Source organism: Myxine glutinosa, unplaced genomic scaffold (assembly GCF_964187855.1).
Source record: "Myxine glutinosa unplaced genomic scaffold, kmMyxGlut1.1 SCAFFOLD_2161, whole genome shotgun sequence".
Lineage (NCBI taxonomy): Eukaryota > Metazoa > Chordata > Myxini > Myxiniformes > Myxinidae > Myxine > Myxine glutinosa.
The window spans coordinates 36,046-55,409 of record NW_027618256.1 but is presented as its reverse complement, the minus strand read 5'-3'; the positions used below and the strand labels follow the sequence as shown (position 1 = coordinate 55,409).

The 19,364-nt window shown below is 42.9% G+C and overlaps 1 protein-coding gene across 1 annotated transcript; it reads right to left on the bottom strand.

Annotated features, from left to right (window-relative positions):
* Nucleotides 1-3,588: 3,588 nt before the first annotated feature.
* Nucleotides 3,589-16,031, bottom strand: LOC137420967 (transcription factor COE1). Its single transcript, XM_078769347.1, has 6 exons — nt 15,949-16,031; nt 11,707-11,824; nt 6,371-6,504; nt 4,151-4,277; nt 3,955-3,995; nt 3,589-3,711 (listed from the first exon to the last, which is right to left on the bottom strand). The coding sequence occupies exons 1-6, from the start codon at nt 15,961-15,963 to the stop codon at nt 3,589-3,591; spliced, it is 558 nt and encodes a 185-aa protein (XP_078625473.1). The 5' UTR covers nt 15,964-16,031.
* Between the last annotated feature and the right edge of the window lie 3,333 nt (nt 16,032-19,364).

Here is a 19,364-nt window from a genome sequence, read left to right as displayed (position 1 = left end):
TCATAAAAACGATAATAATCAAAACATTTCATCAGTCTGGTTCAAGGTGTGTACATTCACAATCACATTTCAAGCAGAGGGAGGCAGGTGGGAGTATTGGTATATTGCCTTATATTATGATATATTTTGAATGATCAAATGAAATATAAAAGTCCCACTTGTATTGACATCAATCAGAGGGATTCAGGTGCACAAGACGTGTTGTAAATGTTCTCAGAACGAGAAACAATTGTCCAACAGATGTAAACGATTTATTTAAAAAGAAAAAAAAATGGCATTTCTTGGACCATTGTGCGCGTCTCGTTCCTTGAACATCTTGAAAGGCCCTCGTAAGAATTACTGGTCAGGCCGAGATTCTCCGCAGGCGTTGTGTCGAGATTATCGGCGGCTAAGCATTGATAAAGAATTTGATTGAGTGGGGCTCGGTACACCGGGGATGTTTTCATCAAGTAGAAGTGACGCTTCTTTAATCCCGAGCGCGGAGCTAAGAATTCATTCATGGCCAGGTCAGCTCAAGAGCGCATTGTTAGCAAGAAAAGGACACGTGGCTGTGCAAGCTCCGGTTAGGGGTTAATGTGCATCATTATCTAAGGTGAGCTAATCATAAGGACTTCACTCGTGTTCGCTGTTGTACAATTACGCTTTCATTTCCATGTGCGAGCCGTGCCGGGAACTCCACTCCGGGCTGATGGCTTTGTTTGGAGTGTGCACTTACAGAGTGTGCCGTTGGTGCTGACGTGCCGTGCCCATGCACGGAGCGAAGACACGTCAAGGGTTCATTGAGCATAAGCTCCGTTTCGAACTCCGTCGTAGATACGTCAGGGTGACGTCACTAGACGTTCACTACCCAGCGTGAATAAAATGTAAAAATAAAATATAAGATACGACATCCAGCTTTGTGTAGACTGAACAAAGTAGATCCTGATGTGCTCACTACAGCCTCATCTTCATCCACCAACTACATCCTCGAGTGATTGGCCAGATCTGCTTTGTACATTCCACACATATCCAGAAATGTTATCCTTCTTTAAATTAACGAGGAATAGAATGATTTTTGACTAATATATATATATATATATATATATATATATATATATATATATATATATATATATATATATATATATATATATATATATATATATATAAATATGTATACATACATACATACAAATATATATATATATATACATACATATACATACATACATACAAATATATATATACATACATACATACATATATATGTATAGATATGTATATGTATATGTATATATATGTGTATATATATATATACAGACTTGGCATTTAATATGGAATATTTTTTTTTTCTTGACTTGGGTTTACTTTCTGAACTCACTATATCAATCTGGTGAGTTTCTTTTACCCTTTGTTGATGTCTTTGTTGAAAGAACCATGTCACTGATTGTCTTTCGCAGCAAGAAGTCAATAATAGGATTATATCACAGGTGGCGTGACAAAATGTAAGGACAGGTACATTTGACGATTGGCTTCACAATCGTGTATATAAGGGTTGTTGCATTCTGTATTAGTGGAAAAAAACTGCTGCACGTCTACAAAAGTTATTGCCGCTTCCTCTGGAGATGGTCCGTCAACTGGACAATGCTGTTTGTCATGGAGTGGTGGCTTTATGAAATCCTGGCATGAAACAGCGTGCCATTGCTTGGCAGTATGGCATCACTCAAGGTCAGGTGTCAAAGATCCTGAAACGAAATGCTCAGAGGGGTGTCCCTACTCCAATACCGAGGCCAGGACGTCCACGCAGAGCCACAAGGAGAGATGATCGCCAGCTGCACCGGTTAGTCTGCAATGGCCGTACCAAGTCAGCTAATCGGCTTAGGGCTGAGTGGCAGCAACTGACAAATGTGCCTGTATCCAGAAGGCTAGTCAACCAACGACTGGTTCAAGCAGGCTATCGTGCCAGGCGTCCCCTGAGAAAGCCACGCCTGACCAGACAACACAGCCAGCGCCGATTGCAGTGGGCCAGAGAGCACCGTCAATGGCAGCCAGGACACTGAAATCACGTGACCTTCAGTGACGAGTCTAGATTTCTGGTCTATCATCAGGATGGCCGCGTCCGAGTGCACAGACAAGTGCATGAAGCCCACAACGAAGATTGTATAGTGCCAAGAGTCCAAGCTGGAGGTGTTGGGGTGACCGTTTGGGCTGCTTTTCATGCAGGGGGCAAAACTGACCTGGTTGTTCTGAATGGAAACCTGAACCAGTTCAAGTACAGGGTCATTCTGGAAGAAACATTGCTTCCATTTGCTCGTGCAGCCTTTCGAGGAAACTTTGTCTTCCAAGATGACAATGCATGGCCTCATAATGCTCGCATGATCCAACATTTTCTTGCTGACCGTGGTGTAGAGCATATGGAGTGGCCTGCCATGTCCCCGGATATGAATCCGATAGAGAACTTGTGGGCAGAATTAACGCGTCAAATCGACAACTTGGACCAGCAGCCCACCTCTGTGCGTGAATTGCAGCAGGCTATTGTCACTGCATGGCAAGCGATTCCTGTCCAAACCTTGGCAAGTCTCGTGAACAGCATGCCTCGACGTGTACGTGCTCTCCTGAATGCTCGTGGGGGTTACACGAAGTACTGAACTGTAATTTTACTGTCCGTAATCCCAGTCGTAATTTAACTTTTGTTTTTGTTGAAAAATAATTTGGCTAATGTGCAAAATAAAGAGATATTTCTGGAAAACGTACAGAAGTTTAACACAGTACTGTCCATGAATTGAGTTCGATGTCAGTTTACATCACTTTCAAGGATCAATTTATTTGCTTTGAAATGTCAAATGTGGGTTTTGTTTCTTTTAAAGGTCACATTAACAAAATCTAGAATAATTTCAACATAATTCCAATGAACTTTTGGTTCTAAGTCATCTTGAAAAGTAAGTTCACCCCCACAAAAAAAAGATTCCATATTAAATGCCAAGTCTGTATATAGTTAATGTTTCCTTCCATTAAAAGCTACGTCATACCACGATATCATACTTTTTTAACCATCTCTCCAGTCCTTCAGGAGTGCTGTTCATCATCACCTCGTGCATTCTTCCATACTATACTCATCACTGCTCTCTTCTACTCTCGCTGATCCCATGTCCTTCCCCTCCCCCTTCTACCCATCTGCCACTCATTCATTCATGTGTGATGTGTTTGTCTCTATGTTCCCCTTTGATCCTGTCGCTCTGTGAACCATCTGCCCTCTGTAGATTAGCTCCTCCATGAGCCTCGATTTTTATTTGCATTTATAAAAGATTTTTAAAAACTAAATTAAGGTTTTTTTAATTTGCTTTGTTACAAATTTCTTTCATATTGGATCTCACAAGAGGACGAGACAATAAAGTAGATAAAGAGCAGGACAGATTTTCAGCAGGACAATTCCATGTGTGAGACATGCATGACATCAGTGGATTAGCTAATCATTTGAAGTAGGCGCTGGCAGGATGGCTGAGATACGCACACTCTCTTTTAAGATGTCTAGCCTTTGTTTGAATCCTGCTATATGGGTGTTTTACAGCCCGCGTGATTCATCAATGTCTGTCATCCCTCGGATGGACGTTAAACTGGGCGTCCAATCTTCCAGTCATAGTTAGTGGAAGTTAAAGATCCCATGGTGACTTTCGCGAAGAGTAGGCGAACTATCCCCGGACCCATGCACAAATTCCAAATTATTGCCCTAACCTACAGAGGCCAATGCATCAGCAGCACAGCCGCACCCTCAGCCAATTATACTCCCCAGCAGCTTTGTGCTGCATATGAAAGAGGATGAAGAAGTTGAAATTGAGGGAAAATTTAGAAATTTGTACAGGCAACAAAAAAATAAATTGTCAGTGAGTAATTTTTGGAGGAAAAATATGGAAATCTATCTCATCTCCCTACACTTAACCTGTACAACCCTGTCGGCAACTATAAATCTCATCCTACTGCATTTAGCACAGGAAACAACACTTGTTCGTATGAGGAATCTGAGGGGAAAAAAAGAAGCAAAAGAAAAATATCTAGTCTTGAAATACAAGCATTTCGCAAGATAGTTAAGATCTATCGTCCAATTTAGAGCAGCTCCAGGAAGCTGCTTCGATCTCAAGACGCCGAGGCCCAGCAAGCACTGCGTGATTCTCACCAGTATACACGAAGCGACCTGGAGCTCCTTTGCAGAACTGCTTGGACTTGTACGAGAGGGTGACTTCAACAACACCGGGGATGTGGCGAGGCGGCGTTTGGACCCGGATGGCGTGCGGCGTGATGAGCTGTCAAGGGAGACAACAGCGTCAGCAACAGAGGCCTAGCATTACGTCCCTCTGTGCCACATCCTCTCTTTCTTACTCTTTAGGAAGAGCAAATGTTTCACACAGCTGATATCCAGGAGACAGTAGACCATCAATGCCTCCCAAAACTACATCCACAGAGAATATAAATGGAATTCTAGGGGCAAACGGGATAGCTCAGAAGTACCACACTTGCCTTAGAGTCGTTTAGTCTGGATTTGATTCCCTAATCGTACCTGTGCTTCATAGGCTGGAAGTTGCACCAATGTGCCTGCCATTCACTTTGAAGGGCATGTTAAGCACCAGTTGTTCCATCTCCTAACACCTACTTGTCCTATGATGCCAAATATCCTATAACGGCCATCCAGTGCTGCTATCTCCAGCCAAATCATAAATACCAGGACACCAAATCATCAGCTTAGGTGCACCTTAGTCATGATGCAACCAGCAAACTGAATTTGTAAACTGAATGTCCGTGGCAAAATTACATGGAAAACGTAGTTGATACAATATTTGTACAGCTGATACATTTGTCACCGGCAATGTTTGGGAAGTAGTGGAGCTGGAAGACATCCATTTGGCAAGAGGAATCACTTTCTCCAGAAGCATTCAGAAACATTTAAAACCACGTTCCAAATTGCCCGGCACCAAATACCACAATAACACATCGTGATTGATGGCGGCCAAACACGGCAATATAATTATTCCATGCCCGGTACTGGACAATCACCGATAAGAAAACAACAATTGAAACTTTTGTTTACATACATGTTTGGAAAAAGATCATTAGGGGTGTTGTAAGGAGGCAAATGTGATGCAGGCATTGTGCCGTGATGGAGGTGATGTTTCAGATGTGATGCTGTGTGGCAAGCAAGCTGCGTAGCAGAACCTTCCACTCCTTTTGTGGATCAGTTTACAGGCAGGCCTGAAAAGGGCCTTTCACAGGGAAATTAAAACCATATGTCTCTCCGCCCGTGTTGCTGCGCTTCCCAGCCTATCTTTTTTCATGCAACTTTGCCTTCCTTCTAACTTATCTTTTACTCAATTCAATTTCGCAAGGCATCACATTTCTTTTTCTCGCACTCCGCTCGTGTTATCTTCAAAGCTGTCGGTGTATTACCATTTATTTACTGTGCCCCAGCTTCGTTTTGTTTCATACCGTGTTGACGTATTACCGTGCTTTTTTATTTTCCATATAAATGGCATGTGCTCTCAAAGATGGCGCGATGCTTTATTTTACATTGTCGTATTGCACTAATCGTCAGCTCCCTTTCTCTCCACATGTGGTACGTTAAAAAAAGGAAAAAAACTTGAGGAATTTTGAAGCATGGGTTTTTAAGGAGAACTGCAATGTCCTCAAGCTTCCTGTAGAGGATATTTTCAAGGATAAGGGAGAAGTTTGAGAATGTTTGTATATATTAATCGGAGCTTATTCTAAAACCTCTTCCACAAAAATGTTCCCTCTGTTTGGGAAAATATCATTTTATATGGTACCTACTGCTCATGGAGAGGGTTGTCCATAGAAACCAGGCAATGCATGGACACAAGGAGACATTAGTCTTTGCTGACATGAGTCACATGGACAATAAGAGACGATGGACAAATCAACACTGTCACACACCGTCATGATGCAAATGCTCGGATGGGAATGCAAAGCACAACAGGCCAACGTGATTTAGTATCAAGTGGTTTGATAATTGCAGTGGAATATTTTGGACTTAAATCCAATTTTCCAAAACAAATTGTAGCAAAACAGTAAAATACTTTTGACTAGCCATGGTTTTAAAAGGTTTGAGCAACAAAATTGGGAACTATTCCAAATGGAAGTGTATGCATTGGGAATTTGGAAACTGCACTTGGAATGTTGATTCATTTCCACAGGGAGAAAAATTTGAATTCTTACAACAATGTTTCCAACAAGAATACATGTAATTGATGGACCCTACATCATGACGTCTCCATGGCAATAGTGTGCACAATTCTTGGCAGCCACCACACAACAGTATGCAACAAGAAGGCAGCTGTTTACTAAAATGGATGACTTTGAATGAAAAATAAGGACAGAAAGCACCTACCTCACTCCACACCAGCATGGTGCCAAAGACGACCTGCAGCCCATCGAAGAAGTTGTCTCCAATGATGATAACTGTAGCACCACCTGTAGTCCATCCTTCACTCGGGCTGATTGCCTTGATGCATGGTGTGGCTGCTATTAGGGTGAGAGAGAGGAGAGAGAGGGAAATAGCGCATAAGGGTGGGAGATGTAACTCGGGCCCAAGAGTTGCACATGAATTCATCGCAGAGCAATGCTCACGCCTGCTAATCGATCCTCCCCACTCGGGTTCTGGAACCAGTCCAGAGTTCACATGATCTCAGCCCTGCCATTTGTGTAAAAGGCATTGCCGGGTCATGCTGGCAGCCAAGATGCCACAAAGCAAGGCTTCACAAAGTGCTGTGAGCTCCCACAAGTGCTGGGCTTCCTATAACCTATGGCTCACCTATGATTGAATGACTCTTTCAAATTTGATGCCGTTTCAGCCATTTCACCTATTACATTGTTGCTTTTCAGCTTATTTTTGTGCGCATCATCCTCTTGTTGTGTGTATAATGTATATATATATATATATATATATATATATATATATATATATATATATATATATATATATATATATATATATATATATATATATATATATATATATATATATATATACATATATATATATATTTCTTTAATACACACACGCAATATATTCAGCATTAGTAATTAACCAAATGACTACAGAAGTTAAAGTTTGATGTTTATATGCTTTACATTGATAAAGTGAAGTTTACATTGATAGCTCCTTCCACATGTTGCCAAAATCTGTTTGATTGAGTAATATTCCAGCAGCTTGAAAAATGTACCGTAAAGTGGGGTGAAATTGAACACTTTTGAACTTTTTAAAAACAATTTTGAAGAACTTAAGCAAAATAAATGTGTGTTATTACTGGCTTTAAATTCCCTCCAGGATGTGACTTTTCCAACACCCCAATATGGTGATCATCAGATTTGGGGTTGATGGTTAATTATTTTGATATTCAGGCATTCAAAGTCACCTCGTGCTGGGGGCGTGTTTGAACACCTACCGATTCACCGGGTTTGAACACCTACCAAGTGAGGATATTCAAAGTCTTACCCTAGTTTAAGAGTGACTTTGAACTGTTTAGGAGTTTAACAAAAACGTTTCTACAACTACAACACATTTCTGCAAAAAATCATCCGAATGAACCTTGTAACATGTGTTCAAAGTCATCCCGGCATTCAAAGTCACCCCACTTTACGGTACCTCCGATCACATCTTGTGTTTGATTATGACAAATGGTGGCTCAACCCAACCATGGTAGAAGTCCTTCTAAAGTGACCAGGCAGTGGTAGGTTTTATGTTACTTTTAATACGACTCACTTGAAATGTTAAATATAATCTATACTATAAGAAAAATGTTTGTCTGTCTGCCTATGTGTCACCAATTTTCTCAGAGATGGCTGAACGGATCTCCGTCAAACCTTCAGAGGTTCTTCAGTGAGTGCGAGGAAGTGTTTTAGGCCAAAAAAAAAAAATTGAAAATAAAAGTTAGATTTTTTTGAATATATTTTTTAATCGCTCTAAAGTACCTAACTAAGCCTTTGTATTTTCAGTATGTGAAAGGTAATATTAAATTATCTCCACCCCCATTCTTTAGTGGGTGTAGGGAGGTGTTTTACCCCCCCTGCCTCCCCCCCCCCCCCCCCCCCCACAAAAATAGGAAAACTACAGCAGTTTGACTGCGTTGCCAATATGTCTCCATGTGTTGGAGTCCCTGCCCATGAGAATGGGTAGATGCCCTAGTTTAATGTCCTAAAAATAACAGGTTTGATTTAAATCCCTTCAGCTGTTCTCAAGTAACATTTTTACCAGACAGGACAGGTTTCACATCAATCGGTGAAGCGGTTTCAGAGAAGGGATTTTTTAAATATATTGGCTTACAAGCTAATATCGCTGCCAAACCACGTGACATATGACGTCAAAAATGTACACTCTGCACATGTTTGGGTAGATGATCATGTTTGTGAAGTTTCGTGTTGATCGGATAAGGTTCGTTTTTCTATCCACGATGGCTGCCAAACCACGTGACCTACAACATCATTATTTTCAAACGATATGCAGCAGTGGTGTTAGATGAAATTAGTAAAATTTCGCATTGATAAGGTAGCAGTTTCTGAGATATAATTATTTAATATTATCCTTCAATCCAATATGGCTGTAAAACCATGTGACCTATGATGTCATAAATTTAATATTTCAATACAAATGAGTCATAGATCATGTGCATGCAATTTCAGATTTATAGGATAAGGCATTCCATTAAAACATTTTTGGCTGGTATACCATTTCACCCATGATGTCATCATTATTATGTTTTTGTTCCCCACTGGAGGTACTTGACAATGTGCCAAGTTTCAAATTTTTCCATTCAGCGGTTTCCGAGAAATAATTTTTAATTATTTGCATTTAATGCAAAATGGCTGCCTTACCACGTGACCAATGACATCACAATTATCATAAAAACATTCTACATGGTCGTCGCTCCTACCCTGAATTTTTTTGGTCTCAATCAGACATGTTTGCTGAGAAAAACGAGGTTTAGCCCATATGGACGGACGGACGGACGGACGCACGTACGGATGGACAACCCAAAAACATAATGCCTACGGCCACCTTCGGTGGAGGGGGGGGGGGCGGGGGGGAGGTGAGGTATAAAAACAAAATTTGATTGCTTTAAAATGCCAACACGATTAGAACAGCACTGGCCAACGCTGGGTAACCCTGCTAGTAGTCAACAAAACAATTTAGGAGAAACTACTTCTACATACGAATTAAACTACTTCCTCCTTATCTCAGTTCCTCTGCTGACGGCCGAACGCCTTAGGAAGTGAGCACCAATTGTCCAAAATAGCAGAGCGCCGCCCTGTGAAGGCTAATGCCATCAGCAGCTAGTCTCAAAGTTTACATAAATACTTTAGACATTTGGATGGCTGGGGATTAATGGATCATGCGAGGCTTAATACACTACAAGGCTGCCGAAACACTTTCCCCTGTGGCCTTGCCACCGCATCAGAAATCCGGCCTGAGTATGTACATCCGTAAGCGTTCACTCAGCGCAAGATGCTTTTTCGAGAGATCCTTGAATGTGATTTTTCATTCCCTCAGGAAGCTGCCATTGACAAAGTTAGACTAGGCTTTAAGTTGACATGCTAGATCAACAACCATGATAACTGCGGCCTGACCGTTTCAACATTTATGTGACACCATGAAGATGTCAAGCTTGGCATATGGCAGCCTTTGATTTGAAGTGCCCACTACTTGATACCGTATTTAAACGTGTGGCAATCAATTCGTCAATGGAATTGGTGTTCACTGAGAAAAAGGAAAACAAAGCAACATAATCCATGTTTTTGGGGGGTTTTTTTAACAATAAATATTCTCTTCAAAATGGAAGAACATTTGCATCAGGAACAATGTGGAACGAATTGTGTTCTTCATCCCCCCCCGCCCCCCACCCCTCTTGCCCCCTCCTCATTCTGTACAAAATATCTCCTTTCAATACAGAATGCGAAAAGCCATCTGTCGACCAAAAGAACCCCAGTAGCTTATTCCGGTGCTTATCTGAGAAAGCCAATCTGGAACAGAGACTCAGCATATGGCGCATTATTTATTTAAATGTTTTGGGGAGCTGTACTCTAGCAATGGTGTGGCGTTAAAGACGGTCATTTGGCAAATTGGGGTAGAAAAACAAAGACAATTGTGGTTTTATTTCCCGTATCGCGATGTGCCAGGAAAGGGGATTTCATAAAGTCGTTTGTTCTCATGCAAAGTGACAACAGATGCCCAGACGTCCCACAATGCTTTGTGCGAGAGTGGGAAATTAGCATCAGAATGAAGCTTAAGGAGACTGGTGACCGTCATTTTGGATGAGGAAAAGACAATGGGAGCTCACGACCGTGTTTGCACATACAAATCCATTTCATTAACCCTGATATGCAAAAAACAAAGCTCCAAGTATGTGCGCGAGAAAATTGCAAGCAAGGTTAGTGGAGCTAACCAGAAGGCCCATTTCCAAGCCTGGGCCTTCATTAGCCTGAGCTTTATATCGTGGCCAGCGCAAATGAATGCAAGAAGCGAGCAAATGTCGAGGCATATTTAACATTAGCATTCTGCCAAAAAAAATCCATCCGGTCCCGAAGCACCTAGGGCTATTGCTTGCTGACAGGGGAAGACTTTTGGATGGAGGAATTAAGTAATATAAGCAGAATGAGGCCTGTTGCCTGCTTCTTCAGCTCTGTTGAAATCACATTGATGAATGCAATCGTTATCATAGGTTCCACATCTGGATTGGCACGACATATTTTAGGACCGATCTCGTCTGATCGGCCTGGCATGGATTCATCGTGCCTGGCGATGCCAGCTTGAGGTATCGGGCGATTCATCGTGCCTGGCGATGCCAGCTTGAGGTATCGGGCGATGCACTAGCGCTCATTATGCATCTAGCTGGAATCACAGAAATCGGAGGCAATTTTGAAGCCACTCTTTGCACCAACGCCTCAAAGATTGTGATGGGCAATGGGCGGTAAATTCAGATGATCAAAAGATAGAAGATATCCGTATGTCAGCTCACAACCCGAGCGACAAAATGGAATTGCAGATATCGGCACGACAAACATCTCGAAACCGAAAACACTGGCAAATCGACGACACTCTCATCTCCCAGGCTCTTCAAGCCAATGGATTTTCCAGAATGCAAGTTAAACAGAAACAGGAACATTGACAGGTCAGTGAATGCCGGCAATGGGAAAGGCATGGGGTTTCATTAGGCAGAGAAACACGCCACAACACCATGGAGGGGGCAACCCATTGCTGTATAATAAATCCCCAGCGAAGAGTGTGTACCTCAGATACCTCCTCAGAGCATGACATTTTCCCAGCATTTAGCAACCCAATATGAATTGTCATGCCAGTCATGTTATCGAGGTTGAACAAATGTCAGCTGCTAAAATCTCATACTTCAACCTTCAAATTCCAGACCTTTTTGCACCTTCACAAAACCAAAGCAAATTTATTTTTTCCTTTTTGCAAAGGTAGGAGTCCTCCAGTAATCGATGGCCGAATGGAAAACAATATTGTGAACGTGGAGGTTTAGTGGAATCGGTGCATGCCTGTCAATGGAAAATCTGCTGGGTCACGATACAGCAATGGGCACACAGCAGCCGTGAGCATGACGACAAAATAAACGCTTCCAAAGCGAGAGAGAAGGGGAAAAGGAAGAAAAAAAAACAGCATTCCTCCCATTGTCCAGATAAGACGATGATAAGACGTACGATAAGACGTACCTTCTGAAGGGTCAATTCGCCGTGCCCGCCGCCCGTGCTTTGAGTTATTATGCACAAACATGTTGTCAGATACGGCGAGGACATGGCCATCAACATTCACTGTTGTGCAGATGACCACCTGTAGGAGGAGGACGGCAGAAAGGTAAGGAAATAAATAAATAAGCAAGAACTTTTGGTAGCGATCATTTTGTACCCGACCGAGTGGGTAAGCTGGCATCTGCCAAAAGGGTTTCATCGTGTGTTATTATTGCAATACCGAACGCCATTGTGATGTCACCAATAAACCTGCAACATAATTGTATCTCCACCAAATGCGCTTCACCACCTCATCGTTGTGCACAATAACTTCATTGAAACCACAGGCTCCCGTACACGTATAATTTTATTATTACCATGTTTTGCCATCAGCGTGTTCCTGAAAACGCACAGCTCCTCCAAGTCCTAAGTATATTACGGAAGCACCAGCACAATTTGCTTTTGTCGCTCGGATCGCATATCCACTGCTTTGTCCAGTTTTTTCCACCAGAGTGGCCCGGTATATAATCTCTCCAGATAAATATCATCTTCCTTGCTTTTTCATGTGTATTAATTACAATGCATGTCAATAAATTAAGGAGAAAGTGCATAGCAGTAGATATTGTTCCTCTACCCCACACCTACATCTGCACCCCCAACTCCCCTTCTTCTCCCCTCCACACTTCTCTTCTTTTTTTTCTATCCTCACTCTCCCTCTTCAATCCAATACAAAGGGCACGGCTAAACGGTTAGCTGTCAATACATTTTAATAAGCACTTTTGCTTTTAACAACAAGCAGGTTAATAAGATATTAATGACCTTCGTCTTAAAGTGGTATTTGATGTGTGTTTTTTTTTAAAGGCACCAAGAAAATCTGCATTTCAACACGGTTGGTAGGGAATAATGAGGGGCGATTATACACGTACACCAGCTCCTCCAAATAGAAGCAAGGAGAGGTGGCTTTGTGTTCGAATGAAGAGCCTTCCAGGAGGACCCTCCGATTAATTGGCTTTTCCTTAAGAGCGCAGACAGTCATTTTTTAATCCCTACTCACATAAGAGTGGCTTGGTGGTTTGAGCGGGTGAAGCCTTGTTGCATTACCCTCATGGGAGTGGGTTCGATTCCCGTGGTCGCTCAGCGGAAATTTCTACGCCCTGGGGTAGGTCAACGACCTGGCCCACGATGTGAGTCTTAGCCATGTTTATGACTCGTCGCAATTGCTCACAACGCTCCGTCAAGAGCATGTGCCTCTCCGCTGCCCACTCACACATGGCCCATTGCATTGATGGAGCATGTACCCCTCCACCGGGGCAGAGAGGTCTTTGTTTTGCTCTTTTTTCAAAGCAAGAATGGGGTAGAGGAGTTAGCTTTAAAATGATTTGCTCCCTTATATATAACGAAAGGGGGGTTATTAGCCCACCAGACGGTCATCAGAAGGTAATTCACGAGCAGTAGGGTATATACCCGCGGCGTGGCGCTGTAGAGTGAAGGTTAATATGCAATGGGCCTTTTGCCAATTTGCCAGCATGAGGTGGAATATGCTGCATTACATGGGCATGCAAGCATCGGCAGGAGAGAAAGTTTGCTTAAGGAAAAAGAGAAAGTACGAGAGTGCTGGAAGCCTCGACCAAGTAGCGGTGCTGAAATATTCAATTTGGCCGCAGTTCTCCAGAGCAAATACAAATTCATGAACGGGCCTGCATTCAATTGCTGTTCTCCTGCATAATGCGAGTATCGCGAAGGGCAAGTGGCCATGTATTATTAGGGCGTTTTCATAAGTTTCTGTGCTGGATGCAGAGAGTGACCCACATGCCGAGGTCTAGTTATCCCTCGATACAAACGGTAGATCGTGTACTAGTCCTATTCAGGCAATAGCACAAGGGTGGCTTCAGGATGCAAATCCGATAAGTAGATTAACGCGTTTCACAGATTCGCGGGAAGAACAACGAACCATCAAAAACACCGGTGGCAGAGATAACGGGTGGGCCTTGTGGCTAACAATGTCTGCAGGAGGTTTTAGGAGCTCGGTGCTCTTGTCATGCATGAGCAGGAATCCCTGTCTTTGGTTTCACTTTTCGTAGGTTAAGTGGTTCTACCGATCTTTATTCCCTGACACGATGGCAATTCCAACAGGAGCGGGAATCAGAAATCCAGACGGCATGGTCATAAGGCACTTCCTATAGTTAAAAGTGGACAAAAAATAAGGAAAAACAAAGGCGACAGTCGATTTTTGTTTTGCAAATAAATGGTAAATGTAAAAGAGAAAGTGAGGGGGGCGGCAAATGCCTTAGACAGAGTGGAAACAGACAAGGCATGCCTGACATAATGTGTTAGACCCCAGCAAGCGTACGCGCGCATGTAATCTTTGCAAACAAATACAGCAATCGTGTGTTCCATTTGCATCCGTTCCCAGGTTCTGATCACGACTCATTCGCTAACCCGGATTCCTATCCGCGTTTGACATGCCCGAGATTGAGAGCATTTTCCTTGCCAATAATTTTCATTTGCCTGTGATTGGTCCAAGGCCGAATGCAATGCCTGTTCCTGGTTTCCTTTTCGTTGTTTTGTTTGTTTATTTATTTATTTATTTATTTTGCATCGGTTTGACATTGACCAATCGTTTGCATTTTAACTAAATGAAAGCACAAGAAAGTTTGCATGGGCTGCGATGGAAGACAGTTGTTGGATTTTTTTTTAAGGAATAAAATTGTCTTTCCACTGCTGCACCTGCATCTTAATTCTCGTGTGCGCGGCTGAAATTCATCATAATATCACCTTGTGCCCCCAACCCCCCTCACTTCTGAGCAGAAACATAACTGCGGTTATTGTGAGTCAAGCTTCATAAAATGAAGAAAAGATTGTGTAAACCCTTCGCGCAAATCTTGAGAAATGCGCTTCGTGTTTGACAGATTAATAATAAAGCAAGGCGCCGTGCATGAGTGTAGGCCTTAAGCCTGAAAAGTATTCATATTTTTCTGAAGATGAGTTGCGGACCGTGCTGGCTTCGGCTAAGTAATGCCTGTTTGCAAAATTGCTCCGATCATTCTGCATATAGATGCAAATCGTTCATCTACTCTTCCATCCCGCAACATCTGGACCTGGTTGTTGATATGAGATGCGGAGGCGGTTATTTATCTGCGGGGGCCTGGGTGTTAAAAGTCGAGGCGTTTGAAGGCAGGGGGTCCGAGGCCGACAAGCAAGGTCACCGAAGCAGAAGCAGGAAGCCATTCCTCATCATCAGTCGGGACAAATCACCACTTACCCTCATTATGGTGTGACCCTCCCACTGCCTGGAGGGTCTTCGAAAAACCTCCATAAGGCCAAACAAAGTCATAGTGAGATCTTTCTATAATTTGATGAATAATGCTCCATCGTGGCTGCGGATTTGTGTGTACTGCGGTGGTTCTGGATGGGATATCAATAATAATCTTTCTGAGCTATCCTGCATACCCTGCTCTGACCTCGCAGGCTCCCTGTTTGGCACAAGTCACAATTCCTAATTGCACACATTAGACCAATTACAGAACCCCTTGATAATCTTCCGCCACGGTGTGCCCGTGTATGTTTGCATTTACTGCGAGGTTGCTCTTTTCGACCCCACACAATAACTTTCAATTGTACCAGCCATGAAAATAACGCGCCTCGCCGCAGCTCCTTTGATTCAAACCACATGCTCCGAAGTGCATATCGGGTTAATTGCCATAATCAGTGGACTCCGGCATAGTAGCCACTTCCGTATTTTTCTGGCACATTTATTCGTCTAACGACTGTTATTTAATCATTTATGTTTAAAGTGATAACATTGCTCGTGTTTTCCCTCCTGTGTCCTGCACCCAAGCAAAAACAGACTTCAAATAGACAAGTCATCTTACATCCTCTTCCGGTCCTTTCTCTTTGTTTCCTCTCTCTTGTGATCGTACACAACTAAAGACAATTTATTTCAGCCCACACGTGAGCATCATTGAACTCGAGCCCTCGGAATCTTGATTCAGGTTGTGATGTTTCCTTGGTTTTTAGCGAATTGATTAATTACGAACAGACCAGGCGCTCTTTGTAGAAACCCTCCACCTACAGATTTTTCCTGAACATTGCGGAAGCATTGGGTCATTTGCGGTGACGTTTGAAGGTACTCGGAGTAGGAATATGCGGCATGAATGGCGACTGGTATTACAAAATACACAGAAAACTGGATTGCCAAAAACAGAATAGTCTACTCCGTCAGCTCACCTGGAATCGGCGCATGTCTCGTGGATTCCCGGCATTTTTCAAACAGTTCTGATTGCATTTCAGGAAAAATTTTAGGAAGAATCTGTGAAACAAAAGATTTTGTTGTTAAAGATTGACATCAACTTTTAAAAGTGAACACAAAGCAAGAACTCTTGCACTGTTAAACGTGAAATGTTTTCGGTGGTATGAAATTTAACATTTAAGGATAACCATCTAATTTATTCATTTTCAATCTATACGGACCATCTACATATTCCATACCTGGGGGAGAGATGTATATTGTTAAAAAAAATTGAGATTGCGAATGTAATCATTTCTTTGGGAGGCTTGGGGAGAAAAGTGGGAGGATAGGGGAGAAAATAAAGAGTAGAGGAATTGAGGAGAAGGACGCAAATTGGGGAAATGGAAAGCTTTGGAGGAGGATAATTTGGGAGGTGGGTAATTTGGGAGGGGGTAATTTGGGAGAAGGAGAACATTTGAGATGGTGAAATTGGGGGAGTTGGGAGGATTAAAACTGTGGAGTGGGATTATAATTGGGGAGAACGGTTGAAATTGAGGATGAGAAGAATTGAGGGCGAAGATTAAAATAGGGGAGATGGATGATAATTGGAAAGGAGGATAAAGATTGGGGAATGGGGTGGGGGCAGGAGGAAAATTTGGATGGAAGGATGAAAATTGGCAAGGAGGATTATAATTAGGGAGGAGGATGAAATTGGGGTGGGGAGGAGGGTGAAATTGTGCAGCATTAGAAAAATTAGGCAGGGGAAGGAAAATTTGGGAAGATGAAAATTGGGAAGAAGGATTATAATTAGGGAGGAGGGTGAAATTGTGGAGGATGAGTACATTTGTTGAGGGTAGAGGAAAATTGGAGAGGGAGGAGGAAAATTTGGATGGAAGGATGAAAATTGGCAAGAAGGATTATAGTTAGGGAGGAGGATGAAATTGGGGTGGGGAGGAGGGTGAAATTGTGCAGCATTAGGAAAATTAGGCAGGGGAAGGAAAATTTGGGAAGATGAATATTGGGAAGGAGGATTATAATTAGGGAGGAGGGTGAAATTTGGGATGGGGAAGGGTGAGATGATAGATGAGGAAAATTGTGGAGGAGGATTTAAATTGTGGAAAAGGGTTAAATTGGAAAGGATGAGGCGAATTGAGGAAGATGCTGAAAATAGGGGGGATCGATGATAATTGGAAAAAAGGATAAAAATTGGGGGATGGAGAGGGGGCAGGAGGAAAATTTAGATGAATGAATGAAAATTGGAAAGGAGGATTATAATTGGGGAGGAGGATGGAATCGAGGGTGGGAGGAGGGTGAGATTGTGGAGCATGATAAAAATTGTGGAGGGGAAGGAAAATTGGGGAGGGGAAGGAAATTTGGGGAGGAGAAGGAAAATTGCAGGGGGGAAGGATAATTGGGGAGGATTATAATTAGGGAGGAGGATTATAATTAGGGAGGAGATGAGGAGGATGAAGAAAATTTTGGAAGGGGAAGGAAAATTGTGGAGGATTATAAATAATAATTAGAGAGGAGGGGGAAATTGAGGTGGGGAAGGTGAGATTGTGGATGATGAGGAAAATTGTACAGGAGGGTTAAATTGAGGAGGATGAGGAGAAGTGAGGACAAAACGTGGGGAGAGGAGGGGAAATTGGGGAGAGGAGGATAATAATTAGGGAGGAGGGTGAAATTGTGGAGGATGAGTAAAATTGAGAAAAGGAGGAGAAAAAATTTGGAGGATGAAAATTGGGAATGAGGATTATAATTAGGGAGGAGAGAGAAATTGTGGAGTGGGAGGAAAATTGGGGATGTAGGAGAAAAAGTGTGGAGGATGAAAAATGCAGAGGGGAAGGAAAATTGTGGTGGGTAGGAAAAATTGGGGTGGGGAAGGAAATTTGGGGAGGATGAAAATTGGGAGGAGGATTATCATTATGGAGGAGGTGAAATTGTGGAGGATGAGTAAAATTGTGGAGGGGATGGGAGGGGGAGAAATTGGGAAGATGAGAAATTGGGAAGGGGAGTTAAATTGTGGGGGAGAATGGAAATTTCCGAAAGGAAGGATAATTGGGGAGGATTATATTTAGGGAGGGGGCTTATAATTAGGGGGGAGAGATGAATTTGGAGATTGGTGGAGTATGAGTTCTGGATGATGAGGAAAATTGTGAAGGAGGGTTTAAATTGGGAAGGAGGGTTAAATTGGGGAGGATGAGGAGAATTGATGACAAAACTTGTGGAGAGGAGGGGAAATTGGGGAGAGGAGGGGTGAAATTGCGGAGGAGGATGAAAATTGGGGAGGAAGAGAAGAATTGATAAAAAATTTGATAAAAAGGTTGAGGTGGATTAAATTGGGGAGAGGCGGTTAAATTGGGGAGGCCATTTTTTTTTTTTTTGTATACTGAATCGAGGCTCGTGAAAGAGCTGACATTTACTTCACAAACAAATCAACCAGACAAACAAAATATATAAAAAGAGGGAGCGGAAGACAAGAGAATGGGAAGCACACAAACACTTGAGAGCACACAACATTTGAGAGCAGGGAGATGTGTGGGAGGGAGAGGGCTCGGGGGGAGGAGGCATGGGAAGGGGTGGGGGGGTGGGGGGTGGGAGAAGTATAAAACACAAGGACACCAAGGACTTCCAGGTCAGAAGTTGGTATTTCAAAAAGTGGAATTTGGGGTGAAATTATCGGGGATAGAAAAGATCAAGGTTTTGGATGGGGGAAGATAAGAGATGGTGGTGAACAGCTGTTTTAAAGACTTGGAGGGTGGAGTGGGATTGAAGAGAGTGAGGGAGTTTGTTCCAGAGGCGGGAGAAAAGAGGAATGAAGGAGCGAAGGTGAGCAGAGAGTCTTGATTTTGGCAGTTTAACCATAAGAGGGTTGCAGGCAGATCTTGTGCGACCTGTAGGAATATTTGCGGGACAGAGCCCAGAGAGAGCTGGGGGGGCAAGGCCAGAGAGGAGTCGGTAGAAGACGGAAAGACCACCAACCTGCCTGCGGTGAGTGAGTGAAAGGCCCTTGGAGTTAGCTTCATCGCGGGAGATTCCAATGATTCTGAATGCTTTGCTTTCAACAGCGTGAAGACGAGCTAGGTGTGAGGCAGGAGCACCAGCCCAGAGGGGAGAGCAGTATTCCATTGAGCTGCGGATGAAAGCCTTGTACGTGGTGAGGAGCTCAGGTGTGCCAAGGAAGGACTTCGCACGACGGAGGATGCCCAGTCGGCGACTGGCTTTGGCGGCCAGATTTGAAATGTGGTTTTCCCAGGAAAGATCATGGCAGATAGTGAGACCCAAAAGTTTGAGTGACAGAACTTCTTGGAGAGGATTATTCAGAAAGTAGATGGGAGGGTTGTCCAGTCGGTCTTTTCGGAGAGGTCTTTTCGGAGAGACATTGTAAGAGTGTGAGATTTGTCAGGATTGAAAG